General features: G+C 49.6%; 1 protein-coding gene across 3 annotated transcripts; it reads right to left on the reverse strand.

Moving 5' to 3' along the window:
* Positions 1 to 604: 604 nt before the first annotated feature.
* Positions 605 to 15480, reverse strand: MGST3 (microsomal glutathione S-transferase 3). Of its 3 annotated transcripts, XM_089780616.1 has the most exons (7): positions 15324 to 15427; positions 13369 to 13499; positions 7534 to 7657; positions 3528 to 3601; positions 3023 to 3080; positions 1993 to 2065; positions 605 to 819 (listed from the first exon to the last, which is right to left on the reverse strand). In XM_089780616.1, the coding sequence occupies exons 3-7, from the start codon at positions 7648 to 7650 to the stop codon at positions 713 to 715; spliced, it is 429 nt and encodes a 142-aa protein (XP_089636742.1). In that variant the 5' UTR covers positions 7651 to 7657; positions 13369 to 13499; positions 15324 to 15427; the 3' UTR covers positions 605 to 712. The 3 variants fall into 3 exon arrangements, with proteins under 3 accessions (XP_089636742.1, XP_089636741.1, XP_089636743.1); XM_089780615.1 differs by lacking the exon at positions 13369 to 13499 and having other exon boundaries at positions 15324 to 15480; XM_089780617.1 differs by lacking the exon at positions 13369 to 13499 and having other exon boundaries at positions 15328 to 15465.
* Positions 15481 to 19611: the final 4131 nt, after the last annotated feature.

Raw genomic sequence — 19611 nt, forward strand, 5'->3', positions numbered from 1 at the left:
CTGCAGTATTGCTACCACGGGCGTAGCTCCTGCTGAGAAAGGGGATCACCACATGCGAGGATCTGGGTGAAGGGCCAGGGTGGACCCATCTTTGGCAGAGAGGGGCCAGAATTTCCTACTTCAGCAGCTTTGTACCATTGCTGTAGTGCCGCTTCAACAGCAGGATCTTGGGGATGAATTGTCAGTGATCCTGCTGTTTATCTAGTTCAACTAGTACTGCCTGCTAATGCCAACCAAGAACTGGCCAGTGATGCTGGGCTAACACCATGTGGGCACCAAGAGCTTGCCTCTCTCCATGGGAAAAGAAAAAAAAACCTTTCTACTGAGACCTGGACACAACTCCACCTTTTCTACTCACTTGCTGTTAGCAACTGGCTGCTGAACTAGTGTTCTGTCTGTACAGTCCTAGCAGAGGAACTAGGTGGCCTAGTTTGACCAGCATGTGATAGGTAAGCAGGCTAAGCTCACACCAGGCTGCACAAAAGTTCTAGTGTCCTAGACTTCTCCACATCCCAGTATGCATAGTACAAACTCTGTATTATTGCCCTGTACTTGAACATGAAAACAATTCCTTCTGCATTTCAATTAGAAAAAACTCAGTAAGTGGGAAGTTATGAAATTTATTATGCAAAAAACACCTCTTCCCAGCAACCCAACAGTTTACACCTTGGAGACTGTGCAGGAAGCTGTGAAGGGGCATGGAGGCTGGCTACTACTTGGAGACCCACTCAAGGTGCTGCAAGGCTGAGTACAGCGTATTCCCCACCAAGCCGATGAGTGCCGCTGAACCGATGGCCCCTCGGTTTCGCTTCCGGGGATCTGCAGAAAGAAACAAAGCGGCAGGTGCTTTAGCTAGTGCAGCAGCCCCACCCAGCTCCTCTGCACCAGCCCCTGCTCCAAGGAGGGTTCATGTGCCTTTCACAAGGGAGCACTCAGCTTGCTGCAGGAACCTTCAGTCTCAGCTGCCCAGGGGGTTCCATTTTGGAGGGGAAGCCAAAACGCTTTTATGGCGCATGGACAATTAAAACCAAGTGGGTAAGACAGCCGCAGGCAGACAGACCCCTCAGGGACAGAGCAGCACAGCGGGTCGGAGTGCTGAATGCAGGACACCCCACAGAGCTTCACTGTGTTACCGCCAGGGAGAGGCTTGTGACGTTTGTATCCATTTACACACGTGCGCTGTAACCCAATCCCTTTTAGGCCTGGGGGCTCCAGCGCTAGATTACAAATCTGTAGCACTCCACACGGATGAGCCAGCAGTGGGGAGGGGGGGACTATGGCCTGCACACCGAATGACCGGACTAACCGTGCTTGGAGAAAGTGAGAGGCAAATGACCTCTGTTGCTTTCTGAATGGTGCCCTATACATGGAGGTCGAGAGGGCTGCTGTTCCCATCAGGACAAGGGAGGGGGATCTGTTTTCCCTACTATCTAAGCAAGCAGACAAGCCCCATGTTAGTAAGGCTCTAACTACACAATGAAATAGTCCCGGTTTGGGCCGGAGATCAAGCTTGTCATGGAACAAGGGGAGGAGAAAGCTGCTCAGGACTAAAGGAACTTGCTTCTAAGTCCGAGGGACCGCCACGTGTGTGGTGGGAGAAGGGGACAACACACACACACACACACGCAATAGCACACTCGTCCCACTTTGGCCATGATGCAGTTTGAAGTAGGACACTGCCCCATGGAGACAAACCTGCCTTTGCAAACTCAGAGCCATGAACAAGGGAGCGGAGACCGGAGTTCAGTCCCGGGGCAGAGCAACAGCTACCATGGCAGCAAGGGTAGCCGTAGTTAGCTCACCCTGGCCCCAGGCTATTGCTGCTTATGCACAGGGACAGACAAGAGCAGCCTGCAATGCCATGTCTTTGCTGTCACCCCATTGGCACAAGAAGCCTTCCGGCACACTGACCTTCCCCTCCCCCCAAAAGAGGCTAGGTGGTCAGCACTGGGTGCCCAGCTCTCCAACGGAGCCCTTTGTCTAGAGACTCACCTCCTGTGTAATAGCCATAGGCATAGAGGACTCTGCCAATGATCCAGGTGATGCCAAACCCAACAGCGACACGCTAGAGAAAAGCAGGAAAGGTTAAGGGTGTCAGCGCTGCGCAAACCTTGCCATGCTCCTTCGGCCACCCTCTGAGGGCTCTGCTTTATAAATATAGGCATAGAGGACTCTGCCAATGATCCAGGTGATGCCAAACCCAACAGCGACACGCTAGAGAAAAGCAGGAAAGGTTAAGGGTGTCAGCGCTGCGCAAACCTTGCCATGCTCCTTCGGCCACCCTCTGAGGGCTCTGCTTTATAAATATGGGGTGCCAGCATGGTAAGGAGTCAGGTAGAGGAGGGATCTGCATCTCCTGTTAGGCTGTGGAGTCCCCACTCAGCGAGCAGCACCCGAAATCAGTGTCCCAGAGGAGCACACGGTGCCATAAAACATAGCACATAGTGGCACGTTCACTCGGACAGGGAGACATGGATGTCACACTGTGCCCTAACATGGATCCTGGTGTCAACAATGTATATGGCATGTGCCCTCTTGCCCATCCACCACCTAACATCCCCAGTGACCTGCCAGGCCTCTAGCCACTAGTATATCGTAACCCTAATTTACCAGACGTTGGTTAACCAAATTCTAACTGTTTTCTTCGTTGTGCTCCAGATCTTTCCCCGACTCAGCATCCTATGCACAGTGCAGAGAGCACTGTCGGGTACAGACGTGACAGCATTAAAGGGACTATGGAGATTAGAAATGGCTAGTCCATACAATGGCAAGGTGTTCTCTGCTCCGTGCTGAGCCCCCAGATTAGTTGGCTTTGCTCAACCCTCTTTTCTGACGCTTGTTTTTTTGCTACTTTCTGGATTGGAGCCCTGTGGTAGAAGTTGCCTCTCGCTCCACACCTGGGTTGCACGTAATCTCAGCAAGTATGAACACACAAGACTGGCACTTCCCCATTTGCAGACTTCCACCTCACAGGCTACTTTCTAATCCAGTCCTTTCAAACCTAGCCAGGAACGTGACTCACCGGGTGGGAAATTCCGCCCACGGCTAGAAAGAACAGGAAGGAGGGGTAAACTTCCAATCTGAAAAGAGAAGACAGATTTGCACGGATGACGATACTCCAGGAGGGATGGGGATTTTTGGTAGTTTTAAGTGACCAACAGGCGATCTGTTCTCCCAGACCGTCAGGCATTCATCAAGCAGCCAAACAACTGAGACCATCAAAAGGCAGGGCACAGCGTACCCCACCGGAAACAAAGCGCTTCTGTGCCTTAGGATCCATCCACCTGGGCAAACTGCTGGAGCACAGGAACCTCCTCCGGGAAAGGCCAGTCTGACCGGCAGTGGTCCCCTATGGTGTGCGGCAGGACAAAGGCCTCTCTCGCCTACTAAGCACGCGGCTGCAGCAGAGTCTGACCTTTTTCACTGCCCAGCCCAGACACAACAGCAGCAAACCCTACACTCCAGGCATCCTGGTCTTAATCACGTCGCTCTTCAAGGCAGCCCGCTGGCCCACCCGAGGTACTCACGTGTTCTGGTGCGCACGCTGGATGCAGTTGAAGATATGGCCGTGTTCAGGGTCCGTGCTATACATGGTTGGATACTGTGAAAGAGAACACCGTGTTAGCACGCACAGGCGGCCTCCAGCAGCCCTCGCCGCTTCCCGCAGAGGCTGTTACTTCCCAGGGGACTCACCCAGGACAGTCTGAATCTCAATTCTGCTTCCTTGGCAAGACCACCCGACTGCCTTGGGGTCCCAGTTGTGCTACCTCAAGAACAAGCGGCAGGCTGCACTCGGAACTCCTGGGCGCCTTGGCTGAGCAGTGCATGCAGTCTGGGCTAGGACCGGCCAAACTAACTGACCCCAGAAGTTTGCCAATTGCATGACACACATAACCTGCCCCATGGGGGGGAGGGGAGGGAGAAGGCTGCCAGGGAAGAGGCTTCTGTCCTAATGCCCCGTGTGGGGCTAAAGTCCTTGAACCACCATCCTCAGGGTGCTGGAGCAATTTGGTACCCCTACTATGCAGTGAACCAGCCTGTAAATCCGGTATATAATAGAATCCACTTCAAGACAGGGTGCATGGAAGCACCCCCTAGTCCCACCACCCCACAGCAGGCCAGATGCCCCAAGACCCTCCCATCCTCCCCCTCGTCTGGTAGGTGGAGAATGACAAGTCTCTAGGGGGCTCTGCAAGCTGCACTTTAACTGTAAAAGAGCCACAGTTTGGCCATGGGCGAGCTAGAGCGTGAAGTGAATCCTGGCCGCACATCTCAGTGACTGCAAACGCTCCTCAAGGTGACACGAAATGGAGGCTTTGTCCATGGAGCAGCTGCTACTCTGCTAAGACCACTCCCCACTCTGCTCACTAGTGCTTCTAGAAGGGGGCCCATGCCTGCAGCTCTACGTGGCCTCCAGAGGAAAAGCAGCGGCAGCAGCCAGCAGTTGGATGGGCCTTCTCTATGCAATCCCACACGCACTGTGGAGACAGTCCAAAGGATGGAACGGAAGCTAGAAGCACCCCACGCTCCTGCCCCCACAAATGCGGGTCACTGGCTCATCTGGGGGGCTGAGCAGAATGTCCTTAAGGGCTGGGAGCGCATTGCCTCCCCCCAGCCCTGCAGATCCGAGCGCTCCCTTGGCTGCCGATGCTTTCCTGAAGCAAGCTGGGTTAGAACGGTAGAACTGCATCTGGGAGGGTCTACACGATGCTAAGCCCTCTCTTGCCATCTGCCGGCACTGAATTCACTGCTCAGTGCTTCGACTCAGACTACTCCAAATGGGCACGAAGGGACAGTCCCTTGCCTCCACCCGGGGGATAGCCACGCCACAACACAAAGCTAGCCCACAACTTGACACAGGCTGCCAAGTCGTGTAGGAAGGAACCAGCATCAAGTGCAGTCACTGGGGTTTGGGGTTTTTTGGGCCTGACTGATTTTCCACTGATCCCCAACCCCAAAAAGGTTCCCTGCGCTTGCCATACTCCACAGCCTGCCTGTTATGTTGTGATCTAGGTCCCCTGAACATGCCGCTCGTGTGGGGATAGAGCAGCAATGGTACACAAAACCCCAGGAGTCGGATGCTGCAGCAGCCTCGGGCACAATGGCGGGCTCTCTCTTGGGGAGACACCACCCAGCTCCTCCACCCCTTCTCAAGTGTGTACAAATCACGCCCTGGAGGAAGTGTGCAAAGTGCCAAAGCTGCTTCCAGGCACAGTAAGCTCTGCATGCCAAGGCCCTGACTCACAGCGTCAGCTGTTCGTCTTTCCCAGGGTGGATCTGGGGCTGAGTTTGCAAAGGGTCCTCTTGGCTACTGTTCCTCTTACGTGTCTCCTTTGCATTTTACAAGCCCTCCCCCCGCCCCCCCTCTTTTTAAATGTTCCTCTTTAAGATCCTCTCCCTGTCCCCTGCTACAAGTCCAAACTGGGGAAAGACCTACCCTCCTAGCAGCGAAAAGCATAACCAGATAACCAGATAGGGCAGGGACTATTTGCTTGTCACAAGGCTCCTAAGTGTCTCTGTTTTAGACACCCTTCAGGAGACCCCACTCACTCCCAAACAGCTGATCTGCACCATGCTAGCGCCTCAGAGCAGAGACCCGCCAGCTCCCCACCCACCCATGCTCATGGAGGCAGATTGCCAGGCTTAGGGTGGGGAACTGGTGTTTGTGCCACAACATTCTGGCTACGTCTACACTGGCCCCTTTTCCGGAAGGGGCATGTAAATTTCACCAGTCGTCGTAGGGAAATCCGCGGGGGATTTAAATATCCCCCGCGGCATTTAAATAAAAATGTCCGCCGCTTTTTTCCGGCTTTTAAAAAAGCCGGAAAAGAGCGTCTACACTGGCCCCGATCCTCCGGAAAAAGTGCCCTTTTCCGGAGGCTCTTATTCCTACTTTGAAGTAGGAATAAGAGCCTCCGGAAAAGGGCACTTTTTCCGGAGGATCGGGGCCAGTGTAGACGCTCTTTTCCGGCTTTTTTAAAAGCCGGAAAAAAGCGGCGGACATTTTTATTTAAATGCCGCGGGGGATATTTAAATCCCCCGCGGATTTCCCTACGACGACTGGTGAAATTTACATGCCCCTTCCGGAAAAGGGGCCAGTGTAGACGTAGCCTCTAAGTTTGAGAGTTCTGGAAACTGGTTTTGCAGCTAGGTTGGGGAGGGGAGGGAGAAAAGTTCTAGAAGGCAGGGCTGGCCTTACCATGAGGCCAACTGAAGCGGTCACCTCAGGTGCCAGACTGGGGGGGGGGAGGGGAAGGGGGGAGCGCCATAAGGACCCAGAGTGTAGAAAATTGTGTCTGCTGCTGCTGCTGCTGCATATGTAGGTAGCAGAGCAGTCCCAGGAGAGGAGTAGAACAGGAAGAAGGCAGAATTGAGACCTTGCAAAGTTTTGGTCCAAGCGAGGGGGTGTCATTTGAAGGTGCTGTAGTAGGTGGGGAGGGCGGTGGCAGTCTGTGCCTGGGGAAAACATCTAAGCAAAGCCAGTCCTGTCCTATCTCCCCCAGCCTGAACTCTCAGCCCACTGCTGCCAGGTCCTGTACCTCGCCTCGCCTGGGGAAAACAGCCAGGGAGCTAAGCAGCAGGCAACTGGACATGGAGATCAAGAAGGGGAAAGCCTTCTCATGTGCCTCTGTAGGCACTGGAAGGAGCCTGCTGTGACTGGGAGAGAGATGCAGATACCAGGGCTGACTCAGCCGCTCTCTGCCGCGGATTTCACGTTTTGAGCGTAAGAATTCCCATGGGGAGGGTTCTTGCAAGCACCACTAGGAGGCTCACTCAAAGGATAAATGCACGGCGGGGAATCGCTGCACAGGTCTGAATTCCTTCACCTCACTATTTTTGCCCGTTAGGGGCTGGCCTACACTAGAAAATTGTGTCGACCCAACGGCATTACCCGAGGGTTGAAAAAGCCACACCCATGAGTGATAGAATTAAGCCGACCTAAGTCCCAGCACTGTGGACACAGGATCAATGGAAGAATTCTGTTGAGCTCGCTACCACTCCGTGGGGAGGCGGACCCGCGTGGATGGGAGAGCCCCTCCCCTTGGCAGAGGTAATGTGTACACTGCTGCAGTATTTCAAGCGTGGACAACCCCTCAGAGTCAGTGACAACACAACTGCTGTTCTCTTGGCCGACACACCAGAGACCGAACCAAGGACTTCACAGCTCCAAGCAGGGACTTGAGAGCCTGAGCTAAAGAACCAGGCTCTCCAGCCAAGGACTGTAACAGACCCGTCAAAAGGGATACGTACGTAGCACACACGATGCGACACAAGGCTAAGAGCCAAACACTGGAGAAGTGCAGGATTCTCATGACACCCTCTATTTCAAAGTTCCTCATGTACCAGGATCTATCAGAGTCCAGATTCCCATTCACCAAACAGCTCACATAACGAAGGGGCTGACCCACAAAGCCTTGGGTTTCTCCTAATTGCCAGTGTTTCTGCCATACTTAGCTCATGAGATGTCTTGGCCTCTTTCCCTCAGGATAGCCAGGGCGTTCCCTTTGCTTCAAGTTCAGGACCCCCACTCACCTCCACCTTGTATTTCTTGCGTGCCTTCGCCACGTTCACAGCAAGGTGTGTGATCATGATGAAGCCGGCAACGCCAGTCAGGACCACATAGCCGTATTCCTTGGAGAGAACCACCATCTTGACACTGTTGAGAGAGAGGAGTATTCGGTTCCAATGTCAGGGCAGGACTGAGAACCACAGGGCTATTAACCCCCCATTGGTATGAGAAATGGGGATTTACTGAACACAGCCCAGCATCCGTCCAGCCTGGCGACCTGGCTGGCTGAGGGAAGTGACAAATGATGGAGCTTTCACCTCTAGACCGCTTGTTGAACACAGCTAAATACTATGTGAAACAAGTCAGGGTCCTTCTGTCCAGTTCACACTAGGCAAGTGTCCACAGCATAACCATCTCCATCACAACTGCGATGCCTCTCTGGCACTCTCGGTACAGCAGCCATGGATGGATTGGACCCTGGAAACCCAGTGACCCACAAGTGGTCCGTTTGGTCGAGATGAGGAGCCGTTGGCCAGTGCATACAAGGAGATGACGGGCAAAGGCTTGCACCCATCTGTGACTGTGGTCTGCCGTACATTTCAATTGTACCAGCAGAATCTTTTCACTGCAATAGTTCCACTAGTCAAAGCCTTAGTGTGGATTCCTAACAGTGGTATAAAGGTGCCATACTGGTATTGTTTCTTCTCTTCCTATACAGGAATAGCTATACCGATACAACTCCACCCATACAGGGCTGCTTGTTCTGATATAATTGGGAGCAGCACAATTTTTAGGGTAGATAAAACCGGTGTTGGAGCAGCTGCCTGTGGAAGGGTCTACCTGACAGATTTTCAACAGTACTAAATTCACTTGATTGTTCTGAGTAAGTCTTACTAGGAAATATGTAAATTCTACTGTTGCAACTGTCCCAAATTCTAGATTAGGGCCCTTAGCTTCCTCCCACTGAAGTCACTGCCAAGACACTGTTGATTTAAATGGGAGGGTGTTGTACCAGAAGGCAGCAGATACTGGTGACCTGAGTGGGGAGATGTTACAGGAGCCGTAACCTACACATACAGTGCCACAGCAGTCCAGACTGCCTGCCAGAAGGCCTTTCCTCCCACAGCTTCTGAGGCCAAGTGGTCACTCGCTTTCTGCCCCCCCCCCCATGTAAATGTGTAACCACTAAAAATCCAGTGTTACACATTTACACACATACAGGTTAGTTAACATCCCTCATTGACACTAACCCCTCTGCAGCTGCACTGGTGGGATATAGCTTTTGTAAGGCTCCCCCTAGACCATGCTTCTGAGTCTTTCCATTGACTTTGTACAGCCAAACGCAGTGTCAGACATTTAAGAACAGAGACGCTTCAAAACTTGGAGCGGGTGCAGAGAAGCGTTACAAAAACGAGTCTAGGTCTGAAGAGCACTGAGAGAGACTGAAGGAGTGCCTATCCATTACACTTATCAAAGAGAAAGTTAACAAGTAACTTGATCCTGTGCAGAGGCTTACAGCCCCTGAAGAAATCTGTTCCCAGAGGGCTTTTGAGCAGGCCAAGCAGCAGCAAATTCCAATGACTGGAAGTTAAATGTAAATTCAAATTGGAAATTAGATGCAACATTTGAAACAGTGAAGTGATCATCAAGGGATTAACTTGGATACTTGCAGTATTGTGGATTGGAGCCAGGCTCCACCCCTCTTTTACTTCCTGTTTGCATGTAGCTGAGGGTAACAAGCACTACAGGAAATACTGTAAATAAAGTGTGTTCCCTGTGCACTAAGCAGTTCCTATACAGAAGAGGGTAATTAATCAGTGGTACAACTTACCAAAATCTCACCACTCTGAATTAGGGCTGTCAATTAATCACAATTAACTCTCACAATTAAATGAAAAAAATCGTGATTAATTGCAGCACAGTTAAACAACAGAATACCAACTACAATGTAATAAATATTGTGGGTGCTTTTCTACATTTTCAAATATAAAGATTTCAGTTACAACACAGAAAACGAAGTGCACATGTGCACTGTATAGGATTATTTTTAATACAAATATGTGCACTGTAAAAATGACAACAGACATTTTTATTTCACCTCATACAAACACTGTAGCTCAATTGCTGGATTATGAAAGTGCAATTTACAAGCAGCGATTTTAGTTACATAACTGCAATCAAACAAAACAATGCAAAACTTTAGAGCAGCGGTTCTCAAACTGGAGCAAAACCCCCATTTTTGTTTTAAAAATGTCAGGGACCTCCTGCCCCGCCCTTCTGTGGCCCCACCCTCCTGCCCTGTTGCTTGTTCTCCCACCCTTCACTCATTGTCCTCAGGCTGGGGCAAAGCGTTGGGAGGGGGTGAGGCTCTAAGTGGGGCCAGGGATGAGAGGTTTGGGGTACTGGAGGGCATTGGGGTGAGAGTACAGGCTATGGGATGGAGATGAGGCCTCCGGGTTGGTATGCTGAGGAGGGATGGGTGCAGGCTCTTTAAGAGTCTGGGCTGGGGATGACAGGTTTGGGATGAAGGGGGTTGGGATGTGGGAGGGAGGGGTTGAATGCGGGAGGGCATCCTGGGGCTGGGGGTGTAGGGCCCCAGTGTTGCTTACTGCCGCTCCTAGAAGCAGCTGCCAGGTCCCTAGTTGCTGCCTGCTGCCCTCGCACTCACAGATGCTGCCCTTGCCACTTCCATTGGTCGCCGTACCCAGCCAATGTGAGCTTTAAACTGGCACTCGGGCTAGATCAGCGCACGGAGCTGCTCTGGCTGCTCATGTGCCTAGACAGGCTGCCACAGGGACTGGGAGGCTGCTTCCAGGAGCCACATGGAACCAGTACAGGTTAGGCAGCCTGTCTTAGCCCTGGGCCTCAGGCCCCAGGAGACACTCTGAGGAAGGGGGAGGAGTTGAGGGAAGGGTTGATCAGTGGGACCCATGGACCCCCTGGACTTCCCTTGCGGACCCCAAGGCATCCACAGAGCCCAGTTTGAGAAATGCTGTTTTGGCATGTATAAGTCCACTCGGACCTATTTCTTGTTCAGCCAATCAGTAAGACAAACAAGTTTGTTTACATTTACAGGAGACAATGCTTCCCACTTTTTACTTACAATGTCACCTGAAAGCAAGGTATTCCCTATATGCATAAACCTCTTTGTTTCTTGGCAACCATTCCAGAGGACATGTTTCCACGCTGAAGATGCTCATTAAAAAGATAACGTGTTAGTAAAATTTGTGTGTGAACTCCTTAGGGGAGATTTGTATGTTGCCTACTCTGTTTTACCAACATTTTGTCATAAATGTCATGTTAGAGCAGTCTCAGATAATAACCCAGCACATGTTTGTTTTAAGAACACTTTCACAGCAGATTTGACAAAAAGCAAATGATTTTTTTAAATCACACAAACAAAGCACAATTAATTTTTAAATCACTTGACAGCCCTAACTGAATTTTTAGGCGAAGACCAAATGTCCAAAAACACCTAGATCTATGGTGTCCAACCAGTTCTGAAGTAGCCACTATATGCACAGCTATAGCGAACTAGCCACACTCAATCAGCCAAATAGTCACATGCAGCTAGTGGCTGGTGTGTTGGACGCCTAGAAGCAGCTGCCAGGGTTAGATAAATCCACAAGTTATTGGTCTCAATCCTGTTCTCTTATGTGGTAGGAAAGAATAATTCACTGTAGGAACAACTAAATGAAATTCTAAGACCTGTGTTATGCAGAAGGGCAGGCTACATGATCATTGAAAAAGCGATGAGAAGTCCTGTGGCACCTTATAGACTAACCGATTTATTGGAGCATAAGCTTTCATGGGTAAAGACCCACTTCATTAGCTGCATCTGACAAAGTGGGTCTTTGCCCATGAAAGCTTATGCTCCAATAAACTGGTTAGTCTATAAGGTGCCACAGGACTCCTCGTCACTTTTGCAGATTCAGACTATCCAGGCTACCTCTCTGATACTTGATGATCATTGAAGTGGCTCTGTAATTTTGCAATATCAAAGACACAAAGTTAGTTTTATTTCATAACAAATACCAAAACACGTATGAAGAAGAGGAGATCAAAGCTGTGAATCATAATTAAAGAGTATCATCAAATGAAAAAGAGTAAGGAAAGGAAAACGTGCTTCCATACTTCAAAGACAGTTGAAGAAAAATCAGAAAGTTACATGTGAGTATCACTGTGAATATGTTAAATGCATGTTAACCAGATAAACAGTCAAAAGAAATAAGCAAGAAGGAATAAGAAAGTGTTGTAAGGAAGAGCCTGGAGACAACATCTGAGGACAAGTGTGGGAATACTGATAGCAACACAGAGATCCTTTCACCTGATAGAAGGAGTCTCATGTCTGCCTCACAATGGCATAAATCCATAGGTTACAAGAGTGTCTCAGTGACCTTGGCACTGTAACACTGCTATAGATGTTGCTAGCCTGGCTTTTCATCCTGACTCAGCATTGCTGGAACAATCCTGCTAACTGAGCCAGGGCTGAAGGAAACTTTGCTACGTTACAACCTCTGTGCACAGTCAATCGTCAGTCTAGCAGTAACATAATCACAGTTACAGTGCACTGAGCCAACTGACAACAAATTTTACAACCACTGGATAGCAGGAACAACCATGTTCAATTGTAGCAAAGGCTAACACAATGGTAGGTTATATTAAAGTCAATATTATAATAGATACTAAATGCTTGTACAAATCTACACGGAGGTCACACTAGAATACAGTAAAAGAGGCAAAGGAGTTCAACAGGACTCAGGTCTTATTTTTTTATGACCTGCACATACACTGTGTATTTTAGCAACCTTTGACCTCAACCCCACACCCTCTGCTAACAAACCAAATGATATGGTTCACCAGGCTGCAGTCATTCCCCCTGAGTTGCACATACTTAGGGGCTTATCTATAAAAAGCAGTTCTTCCCCAGTAACGTGCAGCATGGATTTAAAATGTAGCAACTATTCCAGAATAAGACTGTCCACGTGGGGCGTTATCCCAGAACAGGGATAGTGGAATAGTTATTCTAGAATAGCCCCAGCCAGTCAATTTTCCCAAGTAGTCGAGATCTTAAGAGACTTGAGACAACTTGAGCTCAAAAGATTGAAGAGGATGCAGATCACTACATATTCCAATGCTCAAAAGCCTGCAGTGGCTCAGTAGGCAACAAATGACTAAAGAAACACAATCAACACTGTAATTAGTGATAACATGTAATAGTCAACTGGACTGTAAATGCTTTGAGACAGAGCCTCAGGCTACGTCTATATTTGCACTTTTGTAGTGGTGCTTAATTCCTCTCCCCATGAATGACAAAGATTTGTAGAAAGCAGATTGGGGGTAGAAGTATTTTGTCAATGCTCTATGATGTAGGTATACCCTGAAGTTAGTCCCCACATTTCTCAGCAAAGTGCACTGCTATTGGTGCGCCTCAACCAGTTACGTATTTTGGCTCTCTAGGACAGTGGTCTCCAACATTTTTTACACACAAGATCACTTTTGGAATTTAAGTGCAATCTAAGATCTACCTCAAATCCAAATATCCTTGCCCCCCTCCTTTGTGCTTCTTGCCCTGTCTTTCTCTGAGGCCCTGCCCCTGCTCACTCCGTCCTCCCTCACTTTTACCAGGCTGGGGCAGAGGGTTGGGGTGCAGGATCTGGTCTTGGATTAAGGGATTTGGAGTGTGAGAAGGGCTCTGAGCGGGGCTTGGGGCAGGCTGTTGGGGTGCTGGAGAGGGTTCTAGGTGCAGGCTCTGGAAAGGTGTTTGGATGCAGAGGGGCTCAGGACTAGGGGAGCAGGAAGGGGTTCATGACTTGGGGAGGGGTTCAGGATGTGGACTCCAGGTGGGCACTGCTTACCTCAGGTGGCTCCTGGGTAGTGGTGCAATGGGGCTTAGGCAGGCTCACCCCTGTCCTGGCCCTGGCCCTGGCCCACTCCCAAAAGCAGCCAGCAAATTCCACCCCAAGTCCTGTTGTGTCCCCTCTCTGATCTGTAGAGATAGGATACAGGGTGGGAGAGGGGGCACCTTGACATCAGCGCCCCTCTTCCTCCCCCCCGCCCCCGTCCTGCACAGGAAGCAGGAGATTCCTGGAGGAACAGCTCCAAGGCAAAGGGCCAGAGATGCACAGCAGTGTGAGGAGGAGCAGCTGAAGTGCTGGCACTAGATAGCCACGTGGCCAAACCAGTCAGGATCACCTGTCAGAGGCTCCAAGATCTACCAGTCGATCCCAATCTACTGCTTGGTGACCACAGCTCTAGGACCAGCTCAGTAAAAATCTCACAGCATTTGACAAACATTAACAAAGTCCCATTAAACACTTCCTAAGCTAGGAGGTAAGGTTATTCAAGAGCATTTCCTTTTAACACCATCACTACAGACCTAGGAGATAACTAGTTCAGGCAACAAGTTTCCAGAGCAAACTCACTGCACATAAATTACCATCTACACGTCATATAATCCTCATAGGCTGGCAGTTTCACAGCAGTCTCTAGTGTCCAACACATGGTAGCCATCTACCATGCCTGATTCACACTCACATGCACAACCTTCATTTCTGATTGTGGCATTTCCCTGCCAGATAAAAAAACGTTAAAAATGTCGGGACTGAGGGACATTGGAGAGTCAGTTGTCCAGGCTGGAAAACTTGCTACCAGGATAACTAGTAAAACAGTGTAATCACAAGACCTGAGAGTGAAAGTGGAGTAATTGTAATAGGAAATCAAGACTGTTCAGAAGCCACTGGTTGGTTGGTCTTTGTTAAGTCCTGTTTAACTCGGACTAACATTTCGAATGAAGGAAGCCTTTGTAACAGCCAGCATCTCTACAGATTCATGTAAGTATTAGTGCACAATCCTGGAGCTAAGCTCTCCAGCAAAACTGTGGCAGATCAGACTGGACAGTCCCGATATTTCTATGGTGACACAAATTGGGCATGAGTTTTGGTCACCATTTTAGGTATGTCTATACTGTACTACAAAAAAAATCATACATACATAAAACTGAATACAGCAGCATTTCTCAGAGCCTGGGTCAACAGATTCACACAACAGGGCTAAAACTAGCTATGTGATGAGGAGGGGAGGCTCGGAGAGCTCCGTCTTCCAGGCTTCACACTCCAGTCCAAATGAGAATGTCTACACCACAACTTTTAGCCATGCAGTGTGAGCCCAAGTCAGCTGACCCAGGCTCCAAGAGGGCTGTCTGGGTTTTTTTTGTTATGTAGACATAGCCTGAAGTTGAAGCCAAGTCACACAGGGTATTCCTGCAGAGGCTGACACAACAGGGTCTAGTGACTATAGTGACAGATCCAGGAATTAGACGCACGCCCACCAGGCTGGAATGTTCGCTGTGTTTGGAGTCTCAGGAGGGACACGTGTGTGTGGCACCTTGAGAGCGCTGCGCTAAGGTCACAGGAACAGGAAGCGGCAGGAACTCCGAGCGCTGCAATGCCCACCACTAAATCCAGATCTCGGGGGTTGCAGCCCGCAGAGACGCTGGGCTCAGCTACCGCGCGGGCCTTTGGTCCCAGGCTGTGCCCGTCTCAAGGGGGCTCAGACCGGAGGGGGCCGGTCTGGGCTTTGGCTGGCCAGCTCGGCGCAGGGACCAAGCCCTCGGGCTAGCGCTCGGCGGCTCTGCAGCAAGCAACGAGCGGAGCCGGCGGGATTGGGCCCCTCCCGCCGCCTTAGAGCCGCCCGCGGGACACACCGGGAACCGGGCAGGAGCCGGGCCCGGCCAAGCGGAACCTCCCCGGGAGCCGGGCTGGGGAACCGGGGCCCCGCCCGCGGCCTCCCCGCCTGGCCCGGACGCGCTCACCTGCCTGCGCCGCGCGGACACCGGCCGGGAACCGGGAACCCTGAGCCGGGCAGGGACCGTCTGAGCCAGCGCCGCGTCCGCCCCGGGCCCCGCCCCCTGGCCCGGATCGCCCCGCCCCCTGGCGCTGCCCCGCCCCCCTCAGCACGTCACCGCGTCACCCGCAACGCCCCTCTGAGGGGAGACACGCCCCGCCCCCAGTCACCGCGTCACCCGCAACGCCCCTCTGAGGGGAGACACCCCCCGCCCCCCAGTCACCGCGTCACCCCCAACGCCCCTCTGAGGGGAGACACCCCCCCGCCCCCCAGTCACCGCGTCACCCCCAACGCCCCTCTGAGGGGAGACACGCCCCGCCCCCAGTCACCGCGTCACCCCCAACACCCCTCTGAGGGGAGACACCCCCCCCCCCCGCACTCCCCATTCACTGTGTCACCCCCAGTCACCGCGACCCCCGCAACACCCCTCTGATGGATCACCCACTCCCCAGCACCCTCTCTGACCTAGGGGGACATACCCTGCACCTATATGAGGCCCCCTGTAATCGCTATGACAGCCGTGGCCCACAAAATCCTTGATAATCACCGACTGCCTCCAAACACCCTCAAGTCACTGAGACTCTTCTGTCCTTCATTGTCCTTTTTATTCACCAGTACACCCAGCTGGTCCCATTTCCTCCCTGGGAAATCTCCCCGCCCCAACCCTATGCAATCTCCAGAGCGCTACCCAAGTTCTGAGACACCCACCTATAACATCCCTCAGACACCACTCACAAAATCCCCCCTTAATCTCCATCGCAGAGGGCATGGGGGCGGGGGGGGGGGGCTGCCCAAACACAAAATAACTCACTCAGCCATTCATGGCCACTGAGGCAATTTCACAGAGGGCACCATATCCATCCTCAAGACATCTCATATGCACATGGCTTCCTATGGATAGGACAGATCTTCCTGGGGGAGGGGTGCTGAGTAAAACAGAACCAGATGCCCCCGAGTCATAACTTAGGTCCTTAACTTGACGAGGGAGCCTGCAGATCAACGGATTCATCGTTTCTGGTGAGTATGAGCGACTCAAAGAAGCCATTCCTGCTAGACCAGGACTTGGTGAGGTAGGGTACTAAGTGCTGATCTGAGCTATGGAGTAGTAATTGTAGCTGGGAAATCAGGGCTCAAATGCTGAAAAGCAGGTATGCAGTGATGGAACAACCATTTACAGCGTTTTAATGGGTTGGGGATTTCCTGCTTTGAGCCATTACATATTCCTGGGCTGAAAGCCACAAAAAGCTCTGTCCAGATGTCACACGGCAGATTTCTTCAGTTACATTCCTGGGTTTCTGCCACCATTCTGACCTAAAAGGTCAATATGTGCAATCTTCCCCCTCACAGAGGTGACCATAAGTCTAAGTTGGCTTCCTCTGCCTGCCTTGAGGACTTCCGAAATGCCACAGTCTGATTACATCACCCTCCCCAGGGAGAGCAATCATGGGGGAATGTTAGCAAAAAGTCCACTTTCTAGAGATGTTGGGAATGGGTACATAGCTGTCATACTTCTTGGAGTGCTCCCAAGTGAAACACTGCAGCCTTTAAGAACAGGAAACATTACAATTCAATCAATGAAGGTGTGATGTATATTTTGCAAGCTTTTGAAAATATTGTCCATAACCAAAACTTCCTGCACTGGGAAACATAGAATCATAGAATCATAGAGCTGCAAAAGATTTCAGGAGGTAATCAAGTCCAGCCTCCTGCCCAATGCAGGACCAATCCCAACTAAATCAATCCATCCAGGGCTTTGTCAAGCTGAGACTTAAAAACCTCTAGGGATGGAGGTTCCACCCCCTCCCCAGGGAACCCATCCCAGTGCTTCACCACCCTCCCAGTGAAATAGTTTTTCCTAATTTCCAACCTAGACCTCCCCCACTGTAACTTGAGACCATTGCTTCTTGTTCTGCATCCGTCATCTTTCCTTCATACTCAGAGGTCCTGCACTTATAGGCTACATCACCACTGCAGTGCTATTTCGGGATACCAGAGTATGCCGAAATAGCTATCCCCTATCTTAACAGCAAGCCTGTTATTTTGGGCTCGCTATTCCAACATCCTTGTAAATCTCATTCCACAAGGAGTAAGGGGTGTTTTGGAATAGCACTTTATTTTGAAATTTGGCACTGTGTAGACAGTGCCAAATGACTAAATAAACTATTTCGAAATAGCATCGAAATAAGATATGCAATTTGCATATCATATTTCGAGTTACGGTGCTTGAATAGAGCACCCATAGAGTCCTTGTAGTTGTCTGTAAAGCTAATAATTAATTTGACCATGGTAAGAATGTATCAATCAATAGCAGGTGGGTTTTTTTCACCATAATAGGATGATTACCAAGTTTTTGATAAAAGCTCATCAAAGGAATATTTGAGTCTTAAGGTGGAAGATGAAATGGAATGTGGAGTCCTTTGACACCATTTAGAATGTCTTTGACCTTTATGCAGAAATCTAATATGACAGTGCAAAACCATCACCAGTTGCTAAAGGAACTAGTGACTTCCAATTTCTCCATTTGTGAGTGCCCATCCCCAACTTGAGATACCTTGAACTGGCGTGATGTTCAAAAGGCAGGTGCTTATTCCGTTCTGAAAACCACGCCCTTTTAAGGTGACTCAGGTTGGGCACCCAAAAACTACGGTACCTAAAATCACTAGTCATTTTTGAAAATTGAAACCCAGACCTGTTATATTTTCCTCAACATTTATAGGAAGTATCATTTTTCAGGTATCCTTTGAACCAGTTTGATCTGAGTTTCTTTCACAGTGTAGAATGAGCACTTTGACATATGGTCTCTGAATGAGTATATGAGTCCTAGTGTGTCGTCTTTGTCATTGATGCATGTTTAAATCTCGCTTTTCATTTTTAAGATATGAGACATCAATTAGCTGAACAGTAGCCAAGACTATCTGATTATTTTCTGTTTAACCTCATGGGCCAGATTATTACCATTACTCACGTTGAGTTGTATGTTACTCCACAAGTCATTCCATTGAAGTCATTGTGAGTACTCATGCTGTGATTATTCAGTATGAATAAGAGTTTATGGCCTCATTGAAGCAGCTCATTCTGTTACAGCAGGGATTCACACAGAAAAAATTATTCCGCACATGGATGGAAAAAAGTCCGCACACAGATGGAAAAGAGTAGAGCGAACATTGATCCCGAAGCACAGTTTGAGAACCATTGTATTTCAGTATATATATTTTATCAATAAAATATTTTATCAATAAAATATACTTTCTTAGCACTTTGGGGTATATCCTCTTGTGTATGAGATTAGATTTAAGATCATCAAGTGTTATTTCCAGCTATAGGCTCATGAGTCGGTTTTACAGTCTTATGTACAGGTCGTAGTATAATTTGTAATGAGACAGTGTGTGAATTTTGACCAGGATTGTTGACATTTTCTAATGCTTGTCCTTTTTCCTCAACAGGTGCAGCTTTGGATCAGCTCAGGAGGCCAGAGTTTCGTATGTGGAGTTGCTTTCCTTGTTCAGTGTAAGATGATTCTTCTTTTGGCAATCAACAGCACTTGTGATACTAAGGATCTTATATCTGTACATTTTTCATCTTTTATATTCTGTATACATAACTCGGAGGTGATTTGTGTCTCAATGCCTGTCATTTCTGAGGATTCTGTCACATGTAACTGGTAGTTTTGAACACTCCCGTACAATATGAAAAAATTCCAACTTCACTATGTCATCTGATAAGATATTTGGAATTTTGGAGCTGGATTCTCCCATCCTCTAAGTCCACAAGCAGTGGAAAACAGGGGAACGCTCTCTGGAGAGAAACCTCTTCTGCCTTCTACACTAGCTGCTCCTCACCTCACCCTTTACCTAATATGAAGAAGGGGGTGTTCAGGTGGGCAGGCTTAGGCAGAGAGGGGATTCAAGCCTTCCTTCAAGCACTGATCCAGGAAAACACTGCAGCATGTGCTTAACTGTAATATTGACTTACAGTAGTAATAGAAATGTAGCCGTGTTAGTCTGGTGTAGCTGAAGCAAAATGCAGGACTATGTAGCACTTTAAAGACTAACAAGATGGTTTATTAGATGATGAGCTTTCGTGGGCCAGACCCACTTCCTCAGATCAAAAACTTTTTGATCTGAGGAAGTGGGTCTGGCCCACAAAAGCTCATCATCTAATAAACCATCTTGTTAGTCTTTAAAGTGCTACATTGTCCTGCATTTTGCTTCATTGACTTAGAGCTACTTGAATGCTAGCCTTAAGCTAATCAGAAA

The sequence above is a fragment of the Pelodiscus sinensis genome, chromosome 9 (genome assembly GCF_052426305.1).
Source record: "Pelodiscus sinensis isolate ZL-2025 chromosome 9, ASM5242630v1, whole genome shotgun sequence".
In the NCBI taxonomy this organism is placed as follows: Eukaryota; Metazoa; Chordata; order Testudines; family Trionychidae; genus Pelodiscus; species Pelodiscus sinensis.